This window comes from Saccostrea echinata, unplaced genomic scaffold, assembly GCF_033153115.1.
Source record: "Saccostrea echinata isolate AGI-Se365-2 ecotype Australia unplaced genomic scaffold, CSIRO_AGI_Sech_v1 ptg000113l, whole genome shotgun sequence".
In the NCBI taxonomy this organism is placed as follows: Eukaryota; Metazoa; Mollusca; class Bivalvia; order Ostreida; family Ostreidae; genus Saccostrea; species Saccostrea echinata.
The window spans coordinates 61,920-79,517 of record NW_026889862.1 but is presented as its reverse complement, the minus strand read 5'-3'; the positions used below and the strand labels follow the sequence as shown (position 1 = coordinate 79,517).

At 32.9% G+C, this 17,598-nt stretch overlaps 2 protein-coding genes across 3 annotated transcripts; one reads left to right on the top strand and one right to left on the bottom strand.

Moving 5' to 3' along the window:
- Nucleotides 1-478: 478 nt before the first annotated feature.
- Nucleotides 479-5,532, bottom strand: LOC133177272 (complement C1q-like protein 2). The gene is made up of 3 exons (XM_061312341.1): nucleotides 5,511-5,532; nucleotides 1,326-1,745; nucleotides 479-846 (listed from the first exon to the last, which is right to left on the bottom strand). Exons 1-3 carry the CDS (start codon nucleotides 5,530-5,532, stop codon nucleotides 479-481), a joined length of 810 nt encoding a protein of 269 aa, XP_061168325.1.
- On the top strand, nucleotides 3,750-14,460 carry LOC133177271 (growth arrest-specific protein 2-like). Of its 2 annotated transcripts, none has more exons than XM_061312339.1 (7): nucleotides 3,750-3,827; nucleotides 7,806-8,012; nucleotides 8,627-8,748; nucleotides 10,087-10,228; nucleotides 11,281-11,450; nucleotides 12,909-13,004; nucleotides 14,225-14,460. In XM_061312339.1, exons 2-7 carry the CDS (start codon nucleotides 7,829-7,831, stop codon nucleotides 14,435-14,437), a joined length of 927 nt encoding a protein of 308 aa, XP_061168323.1. In that variant the 5' UTR covers nucleotides 3,750-3,827; nucleotides 7,806-7,828; the 3' UTR covers nucleotides 14,438-14,460. The 2 variants fall into 2 exon arrangements, with proteins under 2 accessions (XP_061168323.1, XP_061168322.1); XM_061312338.1 differs by having other exon boundaries at nucleotides 11,281-11,498.
- The last annotated feature ends 3,138 nt before the right edge of the window (nucleotides 14,461-17,598 follow it).

The following is a 17,598-nucleotide window of genomic DNA, read 5'->3' as shown; positions in this document are numbered from 1 at the left end:
AAAACAGTGACACTTTCAAATCTTATATTATTGAATTGTCATAAATCATAATGGCTTGATTTGTCAGATTTTATAATCACAAAATATTTAATTTGTTAAATTGCCATTAGTGCATACATATCATCAGGTGAACTGTACTTCGAGTGATTTGTTTATTGCTTGTTAACTCAAAAATATTATCTTAGCTCTACTTGTAAAACAGATACATAAGTAACTCATGATGACGTACACCAGTTGCTTAAATTAATTTTGTCAATTATCATTATGTCTTTAAATACACATTTTTGATAACCTTTAGGGGGTTGTCCCTCGGCCTTTTCCCTGATACGGCCATCCCTGAGTAAAAATAGAGGACTGCAAATCGTCAGGCATTTTCATCTTATTTAAATGATTATTCCCAATAGCCCACCCTGTGCCTTTCAAAGAAGTACACATAATCTTCGGGGTGTAAAAGGAGGAATGCTCCAATATCTCCCTCCTAGTGAAGAATAAATCCTGAAAATGTTGATAGAGGAGCTTCATCCATTGTCCACAGAAACGCTCCAATGTGATGTTGTATCCACACCCTGTCTCCTTGCTGAAGGTGTATCACAACTAAATTATTCCCTGTATCAACTTCACCATCACTTGCAGAAGATGCGATTCCAAGAAGAGGGTTGCCATTTTTTACCATCTTAGCAATCATTCTGTTGGAATGCGTGGCTAGGGAACAAGACAACACATAGACGCCATTTTGTGGTACGGTAAACACACCGGAATCTGCATCATATCCTCCCCCAACATTATTTATCACGTGTGGAAAGATGAATTTTTCGTGTTGCTCCCATTGTTTGTTAACGTCTCGTACTGTTCTGCAGAAAAGTATATCTGCTTCTGGATATCTGAAACTATTTAAAAATTAAATGTATTTAATTCCTTTTTCTTTCCTTTCAGTGATAAATGGCGATTAAATAAGCGGGTAATTGAAAACCAGGCCCCAGTGTAAAATGTTTATTAATTAATGAATTAATCTCTAAATTTGCAGATAACACAATTTTGTAAAGCAATATTGAGAAATACTTTGATTTTGTTCTGCTTGACTTCTACAAAAATTTAGAACAACATAAAGATTTTGACTTAAGATGTTTCAAGATCCCGGAGCCATGATAGAACTTGGGTAGAGATAAAAAAAAAATAGATTTAAAACATTAAGATTCATATGTTGAATGCTGAGGACCAAAATCATCCTGGACCATGACTTTCTATCATTTCTCATAGATTGCTACAAGTAGCTGTAAATTATATTGTGATGCAGGGATATGTTCATGCAATTATTTTCGCCTTACCTGAAGACACCAAACCAGAAATTGTCATTGCCATGGCCCCAGTCTTAGCTTTCAAGCTGGATATTTCACTCATAATGAATTCTTTCTGTTGTTTCATATCCAGCTCCAAAGTAAACGTTATCGTTTCTTTTACTTGCTGTATACTGGAATGAGAAAGATCACTACTGTTCTGTGAAGAATTGTTGCAGTCACAACTCTGAGTTTTTAAATCATTGACTTCCGCTTCCAGTCGGAGGCGGAAGTTACGTTCCTTCTGCAGCTCCTCCCGTAGTACGTTCTGTCCATGTTGTAAATCGGCAATTTGTGACAGAGTAGATGACAGTTGATTCAATGTTGACGAGAGTTGATGTAGAGTTGAAGAGTGTTCCAGTTTTAGAATTTTAATCTCATCTTGAAGAGTGCGAAGAAGAGTTGCGTCGCCTCCATGATAAGATTTGAGGTTGTAGAAGATTGAGCAGTTACATGTACAAAGCAATGAATATGTAAAAATGAAATCACCAGGAAAAGAATAACATGGCGATACATTTTAGCAAATGAAGGTGTCGTAGCAATCTGCAAAGATAAATAATAGTAAATTTATCTTATCAAGATAAAAACTTATATACCTTTATTTAAATCATTCAATATGTACACCCACACATGCATAAGAACAAAGTTCTTGTAGAATTAAGAAGCCTTTTCCAGATCGAGGTGAGAGGGACGCTAGAAGGTTAACGTTCAAATGCATGGGGAAAGGCGATAACAGTGCAACGACTGCATGGGAGGATATGGCTCGTACATGTCCCATATGAAATAACTGACAAGGAAAAAAAATCCAAAGCCCAAATCAAATTATTTCTGCTATCATTGCAAAAACCGGTTGGGTTTTAATTGTTTTCGTTCCAGCTGCAAACCAGGATCAAAGTGCGATTAATTGCGTGATTTTTGTTTTACGTCCTTTGCGAGAATTTTTCATTCAGGTGAAACGTAACCAAATACCGGCGAAGAGCACCAATACTCGACACTCAGATCATTAATTGAGCAAAATGAGGGTTCCAGGTGCCGATTTAGGAATTTTTCCAGAAGGATTCACAAAAATGTCAGACTCAGAAAGTTTGTGATAAAGAAGTAAATAAAATAATTAAATAGAAATTTAAAAAAAATGAAATAAATATATATAAATAAAACAAATAAGCAATTTGCCAAAAGCTCAAAATCCTATTTCGTGGAGGTGTGTGGGTGTTTTAGGAAAAGACACTTTCCTATAAGTCAATTTTTCTTCAGGTAAATGACGAACTCTCCTTACCGTTTAAAAGGGGTCCGTGTTTCCTTGGGGTATCCAAGGTCATTTTTGGGGGTAACTTTTACAGAGAAATTTAACATCTCTGAAAATCCTAAGAGACTCTTCCCCCGATCCCTTCTAGATCCACCCATGATTTTTTTTTATCTTTCAAATGCCTGTCGTGGCATAGGGCCTACGTTTAAGGTCATATCCGAAGGATCTGTAAATTTCACTTTTTATGCAGGGTGCTATAAAAAACAGTAACTTTATGTTTGATGATAAGAATAAATCCATTCGGGACACAAACCTGCCTCTTACATAAAATAAAAACAACTTTTACAACATATGTTTTATACGTATAGTTTAATTTAAGAATAACCTAGTTAACTCCACCCTCCCTCAAATCAAAATAAAAACTTCAGCCTAATGGATAAAGAAAGGGGGCAGACATGGGAAATGCTTTCAGCAATTAGCTTCAAGCAAGTGCATAAAAATCAAGTTAAATTTATTAGTGAACTTAAAATTTGTATCAACTGATCAATGTCATGCAGTTCTTAATTATTTTTAAATATGTTTGAAGTTATTACATTTTAAAATAATTTTGTTGCGGAAAATTCTTTCGGCAAAAGTTATAAAATAAAATCGTATACCAGTATTTGTAGAACATTACAACTTAATAGGCATTTTTCTTGGCTTATTCCGCCCCTGTTCTTGTCCAATATTGAAAAAAAAAAAAAAAAGTACCGTCAGCAAAAAACGCCTGAGACCTTTTATCCAACTAATAATTTCATTCAAAAAAATCTTTACATAACTAAGACATGGTGAGGCTCTTTTTATGTATTTGCTGCCTCACATTTACACGTACTAAAAATAATCTATCTTATTTCAACAGATTTTCAAGGTGAATGAATATAGGCCTATATAATTAAAAAAACTTCAATTAAATTTCAGCAGAGACGTATATATGTAAATCCCTGATCATTTAAATAAATAATTGAACCCCACGATATGAGGTGAGGTTAAATTCTGAAATAAAGAACTCAATTTTGAGAGAGAGAGAGAGAGAGAGAGGAGAGAGAGAGAAAGAGAGAGTCATGATCCTGATACGTGTCTCTTGGTTGGATTATAATGAAAAGGGTAAGCCAATCAAATTGCTTGATAACATTTACGGAAGTCAACTGGATTTGTTTACATGGTCGTTTGGTCGAAGGCAGTTTGATTTCATTTGACTTTCTCTGAAGGTAAACATATGATTTTATTATTTCATTTCAGTAAAAAAAAGAATGAGTGCTTTGCAGGATTTTCTTCCAACAACTTAAGAATTGTCTCCAATATGCTGAACGTGGGAGTTTCGTTGTACAAATACTCTGGCAGAAGGCAGTAGAATTGCAGAACTTAACTTAGACAGTGGTAGTGCTCGCGTACAAGAAATAAAATTAAACTGAAACCGGAATAATAATTTGACTGTGGAACAAATATGGATCTTCAACACAAATTTTTAGACACTTTTAATAACTTTTAGAAAAGTTTGTTAAAATGTGCTCATTATTTTTTTCACCGAATATTCTCTGTTTTTATATCAGTACATGTGCGTGGCGTCCACAATAGGAATTCGTCAAACGTATATTTAAATGATATAAATACAAATTCACCCTGTTTCATTTATAATCATAAGCTATTGAGACCTGGTATGCTGACTGATTTATTCACACATTTGTTAACTCAGTGACATACGACATACCCCCCCCCCCCCCCCCCCCCCGGCTGTTGAAATTCATCTCAGAATTCTATGAAATATCGTAAGGAAATGCTGCAAGGCATGTTCGCAGGGAATAGTGGGTTTTGTACACAGGGTGCCAAAACAATGTTACAGGTGGTGAAAAATGAAGTCTCAACAAGGACTCAAACCCAGTGCCTCTGTTGCTCTAACCATTGAGCTATTGAGAGTCAATTTATTGACATTCATACACCTCTTAACTCGATGACATTATGTTTTCCCTAACACTAGTCAGTAGTGCACAGCTGATTGGGCTGAGATGGTGAAGGAGAAATAATCCTTTAGATATAGTTTTTAATTCCTATCTTTCACAAACAGTTTTAGGTTAAAAGTTGTGACTTGAAATTAATATGTGTCCTTGGCCAGTCTTCCTAATTTGTATAAAAAGTACAAAGATGAGATAAACAAGGTGTGTGAAAGATATTGATAGAAGGGGGGAAAGTAAGCTTTTAGTTTACATTTATTTTGAATTCATAGAGAAAAAAAAATAAATGGATGCAATATAATCAGGTAATCCAAGCCAGTATACATGTAGCATTTGTATGAAAGTTTGGGTCAGTAAATCGAATCAGGGTTGATTTAGTTTACAGACCTATTTATATATTATCCCAGGTGCCATACAAGGCCTTTAATCAGTGATAATGATATGCTAGGTAGAAACAAAATAAGAACATTTCGTAGTGGATTACGGTATTTTCTCAGTTTATCAAACACACAATGAATGACGTCTAAGTGTGAAATCTTGTGAACTATAGTGGTAACGTCATCAAGCCATTGTGACTTTTTGTTGGCCAGATAAGTTGCCAATTTTTATTTTGTAAGTAAATAGAACAGGTGCCGCCAACGAGATAATGTGATTACGGAAAAGTGTTTATTTTTATCCTTATTCGGTTAAAGAATCTGTAGAACCCATTAATAGCCAAACAGATTTGAACATTGAAGACATCATGACATCATGTGTTGCAGTAAGAGTTTAAATTCAGATGGTGTATGAGGATTTATTTTCAAAAGGAAAGCTGGATTTTTCCATCAAGATGATCATGGGTAAATGATAAACCTTTATTGTGTGTGTGTGATATTTGGTGTTTTTCTAAATTTTCCTAGGTATATTTTCACTGAAAGGTTAAAAGTGCACAGCTAATGATACCTGTGCCCTTTTCTTCAGTCATTGTCAATATGTCCTTGTGCTGTCTGTTTTCTTAAAGAAACTTTAAAACTTGAATTCATCATTATGATCATAGTCCCTGTAATATGATGCTTACACATTAGTGTTATCTTGCATGTCTTACCATATATTCTATGAACTTGATGTATCTAGTTATTAAGGTCTAAGTAAAGTGTGTAAGCTAAAATCTATGTATGTGTAGGTATGCACATGAAGCATGGGTTCAACAATCAGCAATGAAACTTATTTCAATAAATAAATACCAACTCAGTGAACTTGAACAATTCAACAAATTATTATGGGTAAACAATGTAATTGAAACATATTTAGTTATTTAAACATAGACAAGACCTTCCCAGGCCTGATAGAAATGCATGGGAACAAACGATAGAAATGGTGTATAGCAGAGGAATTAAGAATTTCAAACTTTAATTTAAAAGGTCTGAAAAATTTAAACTCGAGTGTGTTTACACAGGTCACTGTGTGTCACTTGAGTAGAAAGAAAGAGGACTAAAAATAACATTCACAATCTCAGATAGAATTCTCCTTTTATATATCCTAATGCAGGGAACATACATGTACATGTAGGTTAAAATATAGATCTGAAAATTTTCATAAATCATGTAGGTTGTAGAAAGGAAGTAATCTTAGTATTATCTTTTAAATGACTGTTACTATTAATGTAACTTACTGGATTTGCATATTGTAATTCTATAAGTAAAGGGTAAAAGAAAATTTAAATCCTAAGCAAATATTTTCTTCAAAATCTGCAGTAAACAAAATAAAATGATTGTAAGTCCATGTACAGCATGTGTTGGACTGATATGATTTGAATTACTGGTTTGATACGGACATATTTAATGGGGAAAAAATCCACATTGATGTGTCAGACCTGATTTTGATAACCTTTACCTAAGTTGCCTATACATTTTTTGTTGCTATTCATTGTCACACATCAAAGAATATCATCAAGGCTATAGGCCTTTAATTGAGTAAGGCAGTGCACGATTATTTGCAGCAAATAGCAATACTTTGTGTGTCCTCATTCCTGTGTACTTGACATAAAATCATTCCTGGAAGTTTTGTTTAGAAGCAACAGAGTAGGCAGAGAATGGAATTTTAATAAAAAGGGACCAATCTTATCCGAAATTCAGTTGACAGCATCTGTGGAGGAAATTTTTATGCCCCCTTAATAATTGAAGATTGGGGGCATGTATAGTTTTGATTTGTCCTTCTGTCTATTTGTCAAGCTGTACGTCTGTCTGCAAAATCATTAACCTTGCCCATAACTTTTGAATCGTTGGTGCTAGGGCTTTCATATTTGATACATGTACATGAATGTATTCTAAAATGTGAAAAGACCTTTCTTTGGGTACCAACATATTTGACCTCTTGATCTTAGAGTTAGTCCCACATTAATATTTTGAAAATTTTACCAAACTTATCTTGGTCATTTCTTTCATACAGTTGGTGCTAGGGCTTTCGTATTTGACACATCTATTCCTTTCTTTGGGTACCAATGTATGTGACCTCTTGACCTTGGAGTTTGTCCCAGATTTGAAAAATTTACCAAACTTTAACCTTGACCATAGCTTTTACACAGTTGGTGCTAGCACTTTCATGTTTCACACATGTATTTCAAGATCTTTGGGTACCAATATTTTTGACCTCTTGACCTTGGAGTTTTACACATGAAAAACTTTAACCTTGGCCATAATATTCAAATGGTTGGTGCTAGGGCTTATATTTTATATGGGTGTATTCCTTTTGACAAGAACCTTACCTAAAGAGTGTGACCTACATTTGAAAAACTTTATAACCATGGCAATGAGTTGTCATGGGGGTATCAGTGTTTCACAAATACATCTTGTTAGTATTTGATACTTGGAAGTAAGGAAGTGGATCTTCTTTAGATCAATGAAAATCATGTGTCAATCAATATTCACATGTATATATACATGTATATTATATACTGATAGTCTTTAAAAGGAAAATTTTGGTCAGTCATTTTTTGCAGTTATCCTATTTTCTCTTTTTTGCAACTATATTTCTGAATCAAAAATGATCAAAATGCTTTTGAAAAGGAAAAAAAATATGGACTGGAATACTACATGTATATAAAATTTAATTTCAAAGATCTGCTACTTCTCAATTCAAATTCAGAAAATGCAATTAAGAATTCAATTTTGTGAAATTTGTACATTGCTGCCCTAAAAAAATTATTAAAATTAATTCAACAGTTTGAATATTTCATGAATAAGATTTAATATATTTTAGATGGCAAGAACATAAAGATTACCATGACGACTGTTAGAGAGGCGGGATTGTCCCGCCCAGAGGCAGGGCTTGATCCTAGATTGACAACCAATGGAGCCCCTAAAGAGGAAGAGGAGTGTCATGTGTCCCAGAAGCTTGCTGTTTTACAGGAGGAAAGTCTGAAGCCAATCAAAGAAGACCTGGCTGAGTGGATTGCAAGGACTCTTGGTTAGTGTCTGGTCACTTGATGACTACAGGTCTTTAATGGGAATAACCTCTCTATCTCCATACATCCACAAATGCAACTTCTTGGGCCTTTCTGACAAGCGGAAAAATAACTTTGAATATGTTATGTAGGCATTCATGACAACCCCCCTTCTCATAAACATTGAAATAAATGTAGGAAGACCTCTTATCTGTAGAGTATGGAGCTTAAAATTAACTTCATTGGTTGTAAAAAATTTACCTAAAATATACTACAGAAGGACACTCAGTTTTGTCTATTCAATACTTTAAAAAATAAAAAGCAACTATGTTTTGTATAAAACTTGAACATCTGGTGATGTAAAAACATTCAAGGTTTTGTTGTTTTTTTTCCCAAGCTTGTGGGAAAGACCTGCAGTGAGAATTAAGATGCTATTGATGCATCCATTCACCGGTGTCTCAATTTTTTTTTTTTTTTTTTTGATTATGTACATGCTGGACTTAGGTCTTACTTTGCATCTAGTTACTTTACTGGAAATTTCCTATAAAGTCTTATAAAATGTATAATTTAAATTAATATCATGATTTTATACATACTAGTACTTGATTTATTATTATTATTTATTATTATCATTCAGGTATTGATATATCAACAGACAATTTTATGGATGTTCTTGATAATGGAGTACATTTGTGTAATCTGGCCAAACTAATCCAGGGGAAAGCAGAAGAGTGTGTCCGAGACGGAAGCTACACAGAGGTAGGCACTAGTGCTAATTAACACAGTGGGGCTAATTAGTTCTTTGATTATGATTTTTGAGATTATATTGTTTCTATTTGCTATAATAATAATTTGCTAATGGGGGATGTATGCTAGGGTACATGTATACAACATGTTTGTATGGAGAGAGTCTTAATAACTCACTGTAAAAGGCAGATATTGACAACCTTTCATTAAATAGAAATGACAATTTAGAATATTACAAATGTAGAAAAATTGAAAGCAGATTTATTTTCATTAATGTGCTCTACATGTGTTATCCTATTTATCTAATTTTGGTAAAAGTTATTAATGGACATGCAAGTGCCAGGTATTTGGTATGATGGTTTTTGCATCTTATTCAGTACGTATGTAAGCTAATCAATACAGATGTTTCTCTATCAAGCTTATAATTTAGAACAAGACAAGCTGATTGAGCTAAAACTGAAATGAGCATTTTCTTTTCTTTTTTTTACTTTCTTTTCTTTTTTCTTTCTTTCCTTTTTTTTTTTTTTTTTGTAAAATAGGGGCATACTGGATAATAAATATGATCTTTTTAAGTTACTTTATTCTTCTTTCAATCTTAAATCTCAGCACACAGTAAATTGTTAACCACCTCTTTTAATCTATTTTTACTCTTATTTTCCCCAACAAAATTAATGCCTGCTTTCATGAGTTTGAAGGAAAGCTACATTTTCTCTTTGCAACAGAGTGATTTTTATTGTTGGAATTAATGGAATAAGTTGAAAAGAACTGTAAGTTTTATCTTGCCATTATAACATAGGTGGAGTTGTAATTTTTATATAGTAATAATTACTGACACTGGAGCAAATGCTTATATGGGTTTGACATGCAACACTCAACATTGCTTGGTACACTGTAAGGCTTTAACCTAAGAATCATTGAATGTAGGTGGTGTACATGTTTATATGTTAGTAGATGTGGTTTATTTTGAAAGATTAACTTGAAACTTTGTATTTATTAATGCATTAGGTGGTGGGTATGTTAGAAGATTTTGATTACATTTGTTTATGCATGAAATAGAGAAATTGTCACTGTATGTGAATATCCAAAAAGGGAAGAGACAATAATTTTGTTGATAATTAGTAAAGTATGTGCATATATGTAGATCAGAAATGAGAAGGTAGTCATGAGTCTTTCAGAAAAAAAAAAATGTTTTCTTAAGAAACGGCTACTGTTTCCTTGTCATTTAATAACATGCAAGAATGTGTCAGAGAGAATTAGGACAAAGTATAATTTATATATGTTTATAGATAAAAGAATTCACATGTGTATGTAAATTTGTGAGTTGCATAAACTTTTTTTTTATTGTAACAGCCCCTACCCAAAGTTTCATTGAAGTACCGTAAAAATGCCACTCCTGGAAGCTGGTTTGCAAGAGACAATACGGCTAACTTCCTTAACTGGTGTAAAGCGTACGGAATGGCCGATGATCAGATGTTTGAAACAGAGTACCTAGGTAATGGATTAACCTGTACAATACAAATGAGGCCTGTTCAGCAGAGCGAATGTTCGCGAGCACTTGTGAACATTTCTGTTGGAGAGATAAGGAATTTGGCGAGCGCTCACGAACGTTCGCTCTGTTGAACAGGCCTATGGTGTAATGAAAAAAACGGATATTTAGTTTACATTGAAATCAAGTTCCAATATGTAGGAGAGCATTGAGGTATTATAAGAAGTTGGGGAAAGATGCCATATTAAAAAGTGGGCTCAGTCATCTTTTCCTACCATCAATCATAAGTTCAGTATGACATGTGATGCAATGAACTTAAAAGGTACACTCTCAGGAGTAAATAAGGTTTACAATGCTTTTATATTGAGCATGTAACATTCTTATCAGCAAAACTATTACCCAGATGAGTTGAAAAGAAACTAAGAATTTATCAATTACTGGTAAGCTCACCCCAGCCAAAGGTTCTAGTGAGCTTTTCTGATCAAAATTTGTCCATTGTCTGTCGTCGTCTTTATCACCTTTTCATGTTTTCATCATCTTCTTCAGAACCACTGAACCCATTTCAACCAAACTTGGTAACAGAGTATCCTTTGGTGTAGGGGATTCAAGTTTATTCAAAATGAAGGACAGCATGCTATTCCAAGGGGAGATAATCAAGAAATTGTGAAAAAAAGCTGGGGCCAATCAAAAATCTTGTCAAAAACCACTTGGTCAGAAAAAATGAGACTTATGTGAAAGCTTCATTGTGAGGCCACAATATGTGATAAATATTTTTCATAGGAATATATACATGTAGGGGGGGGGGGGGGATCTGCTGCTGAAGAAAAGCAGGGCCATTGTAGCTCAGGTGAGCATTGTGACATATGGGCCTCTTGTATTTGAATGAAAGTGATCATTTAAATGCCTACATAAGTACAGTATTGATTGTTAGAAATAAAAAATTGATACATATATTAGTAGTATGTGATACATTTATCAGTACCTTTAAAAAGTGACACACATGTACTGCTAAGTGGTTAGAGTAAAGTACTAAGTCAAAAACTTTCTTGTATCCCTAGTGTCACACACTGGAGAGAAGTCTGTTTTGATGACCATTCTTGAGCTGGCCAGAATCGGCTATAAATTTGGTCTGGATCCTCCGAATCTGATCCGGATGGAGAAGGAAATCGAGAAAGAAGAGGAGGTCCCCGAGGTGAAACCAGAGAAACCTACAGGTCTCGATGCTGAGGTAATCCCCATAGCAACCTCCGAAAATGTATTTGACCTTGATGCAGAGGTGAGGGGTGGTTAGGCTTGTATATGTAGAGCCAGCAGATAGTGCCAGGGTTCTAGTTCTCAGTGTATTGCTTTCATCCTAAGAAACTAGGGTTCTTTATATTAGTACTGCAGCAGTAGTGTGCTAGCAAATCAAAGTTGTAAAAGATATTGTTTGAAAAAAGGTCATGTTGCAAAGAGTTAAAGGGTTCTAGGTGCCAGTATTTGACTCTCATGATATTGTGTGGTATTGATGGTCCGATTCTATACAGGGAGAGATGGAATTGTCAATGGTTTTGTATGAAGCAAGGGTTTATCATAAAAGTACAGTGGTAGTTTGCTAGCATATCAGTGTTGTCAAGAAGTTAATGCTGGAAATATTGTAATAAAAATAAGAGTTATCCCTCTTTACTGCCATTCACATACCTATTAATTTATCATACTCTGAAACTGAATTCAGAAACATACCAAATTTGGAATTCTTCATTTAGAAGATGGTCATAGAGGTTTGATTGTGGTGGTGATCAGAAAACCTTATCTGGTCCACTTTCAGTCGGATACCCCCCTCCCCCTTCTGACAAGTCTATTACCAGGAAACAATATGATGTCAATTCTGACCACACATGAAAACCATATTGACTTGATCTGTATTCATCATCTGAAATTGTCAGTTCTGGAGAGTCTGAACCATTTATTTAACCTCAAAATTAATGACGTTATAAATTGTAACATTTCAGGATTCGGTAAGTTGTCAGTTAGGAAAATTCATGATAATGTATTATATGGAAAATTCAAATGCTTATATTATATTTATAATAAAAGTGTTTAAAATATGCAGGAGAACACACAAAGTTGTATGGTAATTAAAGTTGCATGGAGTAGATTTTCATGATTAGTGTGTTATTTGCATTGAAACTGGTCACAGCATACATTTAACCAAATCATAATGCCAATGCATGTGTTTTAGGAAAATTTAATAGTGCTTTCAGGACTTTAGCTATGATTACCACTGCATTCACTATTTTTGGTGAATTTATTTAAAGAAATTATCTCACAAATTGGTTCAGAGATTTTATGAAAGTAAATAAACTGATACATCTGAAAATAATCAGAAAATTGGAATTTAATGTGCTTTCACTAATCAAAATCTTAAACTTATCAGCTTTTAAGCAAAGGTTTGTGAACATTTTCTAAATACTGAAAACAATAATATATACATGTATTAAGCCACAGAAGAAAGATGACTTAATTTGCTTGAATATTTATCATGTTTATCAGGAAACAAATACATGTATCATGAATAAAATAAAAAGAGTATTCTATTCTTCATTTAAAATCAAATTCATGCAAGTGTATTGATTATATTATATTTTTTAAATATTTTGATTTAATTATTATCTTAAGTAATTATTTTTCTACAATCGTAAAACAGGTCAGAAGAATAGCCTTTCTTTGTAAATGTCATGATCATGTGAAGAAGCTAGGGGAAGGAAAATACCTCATCTTTGGAAAAGTTGTCCAAATACGGGTAAGTACTAACAAAAGTGGTCCAAATACGGGTAGGTAGTTAAATTCACAGTTAATTAAAGTGGTCTAGTACATTAAATGGGTCCAAATATGGGTAAGTACTGAAATTTATAGTAAATTGAAAAATTTTATTTTTTATGCCAGTCTTAATTAAAGGTTTAAATAAATTTTAATTAATCTCACACATTTTTCCTCTCAAACTTTTTTACTCTAAAATATGACTTGCTGTAATGAATGGAATTTTGACTTAAGGTATGTCACTCGTCAGCCTTTTAGAAAATTTCAGTCAGAACCTCTTACTTAAAAACTATTTATTACAATTCAATCTTTATAACATATTTAAATTAAACAATGTAAAATATTCAACATTCAATTAAAAAACTGCTCAAAAATTAACAAAGAAGCAAGATTTATAAGGGACTATTTCTTGTGGCGGAAGGATATTTAGCAGAAAATTCTGCAAATCTACACATTTATTAAATTTAATATCTTGGAACTTTAGCCTCACATACTTTTACTCAGAGAATATTTTCCGTTATGATATGCCTGGAATATTAAATATAGGTCTCAATTTATATTTTTATAACAAAATTTACACCTTCGCTCAACAAAAATTGCCAAGAAATGAAGATATATTAAGGAAGTCGAGATAAAATTTACACAGTTTTTTGCCTGAAAATCGCATATTTTGACCAATATTTCAAAATTTACATCACTGACCCCAACTTTTTCTTTCATTATTTTAAACTACTCGATACTTTTGACCGATCAGCACTTAAGTCGTAAAAAGTTTGATACAAGAAAATATTCTATTGCCTATTTAGATTTTCAATACCCTAAATATGAGACTTTTTTAGTGCAAAAAGGTCACACAATAATTTATGCGCATTAATATGCATGATTTGTTCAATGATAAATATTATTCAAACTATTTTACGTAAAATAAGATTATGTTTATTGCCATGGTTACATCTTATAAAATATGATAACTGTTATAGTGATTAACCAAAGAGTTACAATTTAAGTGCAAAAAGGTCAACTTAATTGTACCGTAGCTCAGTTAGATGCACACCGACCCCCCATTTTCTCTGCAATTTTGAGTCATACTATATGAGTACTTATCCAAAATATACTTCTCAAAAAATCCTTGATATAACAAATTTCACGAGTGACATACCTTAACAGACAATATCAATTACAAGTTAACTTTTACTGTAATAGTTCCTAAAGAATCGTCACCTGATGGTACGAGTAGGAGGGGGCTGGGATACACTGGAGCATTATTTGATCCACCACCGACCTGTACAGGTGTTTGAACATAAGAGACTGATCGTAGGAGAACCCCCAGATATCGGAAACAAATACCTGTACTTCAAATCAAAGTATAAATCCCACGCTCAGGTCGTTAGTGAACAGAATGGGCATGCCCACTGAGGAGTGACAAATGGGCAAAATGTGTCCACAGAAATCAAGTGCGCATATTTATATATATTATTTATGGAAACGCCTTTTACAAGATCGAGTCGCTCTTGGATATTATGAAAGTTGTGCTCACGCTGTGTTTGTTCACATTACGATGATTTAATATGTTTACTGGATTTAAGGTTGTTACGTTTTGTATTTGGAATTGTTGATATTGCAAAAGGTTGTGAAGACTTTTACTGGAAAGAATTTTAAGTATCATTTTACTGTACTGTTAATCTTGCACAAGGTATATCTTTTATTTATATTTTTGTTTACATTATCAGAACAGTGTTTTTTTCTGTGTATTTATTTTGTCACACATTGCCAGCAAATCTTTTGTTTTGTTATTACATAAAACAATGTTTTTGTTGATCTGTAAACGAACATATTGGTTTTGTGTTCTTCAAAGTATGGGTGCATTTAATTATAAATTCAGTGTTTTTTTTTTTTACACCAAAGGTGCTCATATGATATTCCTGATATTTAAGTAAAGAACATACATTGATATGAAATGTTGCTTAAGGGTTTGACTTAAATCTGAAGAGTAATTACATGTACATATACCGTACTGTGTATAGCATGAACTGTTTGTTTGATTGTTCAAAATTTACTGTTTTCATCTAATGTTCAATTAACTATCATCATTCAACTATTAAACCAACTCATTTATTCAACTAATTTTTACCCAAGACATATTGAATACTGCTGATTCATTTCCACTTCAAGTTTTAGAACAGAACTACAGATGAGGGTCCATTTTGCTTCTCTTTTCATGACAATTTGTCTTGCCTAAGAATGATTTCTTCATTGTCACGCATAAAGATGAAATTTTTCATATTATTCAGGGTAGAAAGATTGACTTGTACATAAAAGCTAAAACTTTAATTTGGTTTTAATAATGTAAACCAAAATCTTTGAGCTTGATTATTAAATGAAAGATCTGACTAGTAAGCATCCTCTTTTCATATTTATTGTGTATATTTGGGTGCTTATTGGGATGAATAGGGTTTTAACAGAAATATGTACGACATAATATTTTTTTTTAATGTGTTGGACTTCAGAAATTTGCATATAATTTACATGTAGAAAATTTTATTTAGATTTGTATTATTTTCAGTAGATGAGGTCACAAATGACAAATTTAAATATGTAAAACCACTGTATGCAGGTTTTCACTTAGTGATTTGTGTTTTTTTTTTCTTCATTTTACCAACATTATGTTATACTGAACTATAAGCTTTGTACAGTAACACACATAAGTCAACAAAAGTATTTTACAATATCCCAAAATATCTACACAACTGAATTCAATCCAGAATCGACTTATTTAAAGGGAAGTAATCACAATCTAGCTTACTATACATTGTTTCTCATCCCCTGCCTTTTTAATCAAAAAATTTTTGTTCTCAGACCTAAAAATTTGTTTTAATTTCTAAGGTGTTGAAAACTGACACATGTGATAACTTTTATTCATACAGTAATTTTATGCTGTCAAAAAAGTATTGTTTCTTTATTTTGTTGTATATATACAATGTATTGTTATTATTTTGCCACATTCCATCTACCTACATGTACACTAAGTTAAATTTTACTCATGAGATATATTTTATTTGCTATGCAGACCGTCCATTTATTTTAATCCGCTGTTTTGTTGTGTGTTTGGTTAAATACCTTTAATTATATATATTTATCTTGGGAGATTTTATTTTCATAATTCCATCAAAAGTTCATTAAAAAAGTAAATGGATGATTAGTATCTTTATTATTTATGAATTAAAAATTTAGATCAATCCCACAATTACAAGTTTTCGTCTACACCTTCCACAATTGTAGAGCAGTTCAGTTCTTACACATGTGCACGCATAGATGATTTACAGCCATGGAATATTTCATCAATTTCTTTTCAACTATAATGTGTAATTTATCCATGAAACACAAGACATTTCCTGCTTATTTTGTGGAGAATAAAGCTTTGGCAGGAATTTTTCGAGTTACAAATGTGCAAACCACTTACTTCTACACAGTCTGTTATGACCAGTGTTAATGTGAATACCTATACAAATATGATTGTGTATGTATTTTCTCTTCACCATTACAGTAATTTAAGAAGCCCTGTTTTTCCACAGTTAATCTTGATTTTATGTTGAATATTGAAAAAATAATGAATCTTTCAAAGATGTGAGATGTCTCAATGTCAGTTGAATAATTAGTCTTTGGTGCACTGATTGATGTGCCGATTTCTGGTCGTTGAAATGGAGTTTAAGTTGAAAGTGCTGCTTCTTCCCTCCTCAGTGCGCCTTTGCTCAATCTTATGATGGCCTGAGAGAATATATCGAGTTTTTTCAATAAACAGTTTTGACCTGAATGTTAATAAAATTATTAAGCACCAATGGTAATATATACATGTGAAATATTCTTTTCTCTCAAATATTCCTTAAAAGTAAATTCAAAGGTCATTTTCACGTGAACTACAAAGGATGAAGAAGCACATGGGATATTCTGTTACATTTCTTTTAGCTAAAAAAAAATCGTTTTTAAAATTCTTTTTTATTTAAACAATTAAATGGGCAGTTTAATATTAAATATAAGTTTTGATTGATCAACCTGATATATTTCTGTAGACAGTCAGTAACAAACCTAATGAGTAATAGTATATGTATGTATATTTATACCTGTTTAAGATCCTCCCACTTTAAGTTGAAGTCATCCATTTCATGTTCAAACTCTATCATCTGACTGATATAATTTCTATGAATTCTGATTCTCTCTACATCGTCCCCTTGTCGTTTTTGGCCAGTGTTAGGTTCCTTACCCCATCGGTTGCTAGGAGGGTTGACATTTTCTGCATAATTTCTCAACAAGGTGTATATTGTTGATATTCCGAACTTGCAAGAATCGGCAAGCTCCCCTTCTTCTACAATGAGAGGGGTAATCAGTCTCATTATGGTTTTGCTTTATGTCAAAAAAAAATATTAGGGAAATATTAATGATCAACACAAACTATTTCTTATTAGGGCCCCGCAAGGATTTGCGGGTGCCCTATAGTAATCACTCTGTCTGTCTGTCCATCTGTCTGTCTGTCTGTCATTCTTCCGTCCTCAAATTTTCTGTTTTTTTTCTAATAACTTTTT

Excerpts from the sequence above, each read along its gene's own strand:
- LOC133177272 (XM_061312341.1), bottom strand. The coding sequence starts at position 5,532 with ATGACTGAAGAAAAGGGCACAG. Across the intron at positions 1,746-5,510 it reads GACTGAAGAAAAGGGCACAG|GCGACGCAACTCTTCTTCGC; the intron begins GTATCATTAGCT and ends CTTATCATGGAG. Across the intron at positions 847-1,325 it reads TTCTGGTTTGGTGTCTTCAG|TACGAGACGTTAACAAACAA; the intron begins GTAAGGCGAAAA and ends TCTGCAGAACAG.
- LOC133177271 (XM_061312338.1), top strand. The coding sequence starts at position 7,829 with ATGACGACTGTTAGAGAGGCGGGATTGTCCCGCCCAGAGGCAGGGCTT. Across the intron at positions 8,749-10,086 it reads GAGACGGAAGCTACACAGAG|CCCCTACCCAAAGTTTCATT; the intron begins GTAGGCACTAGT and ends TTATTGTAACAG. Across the intron at positions 13,005-14,224 it reads GAAAAGTTGTCCAAATACGG|TTCCTAAAGAATCGTCACCT; the intron begins GTAAGTACTAAC and ends TTACTGTAATAG.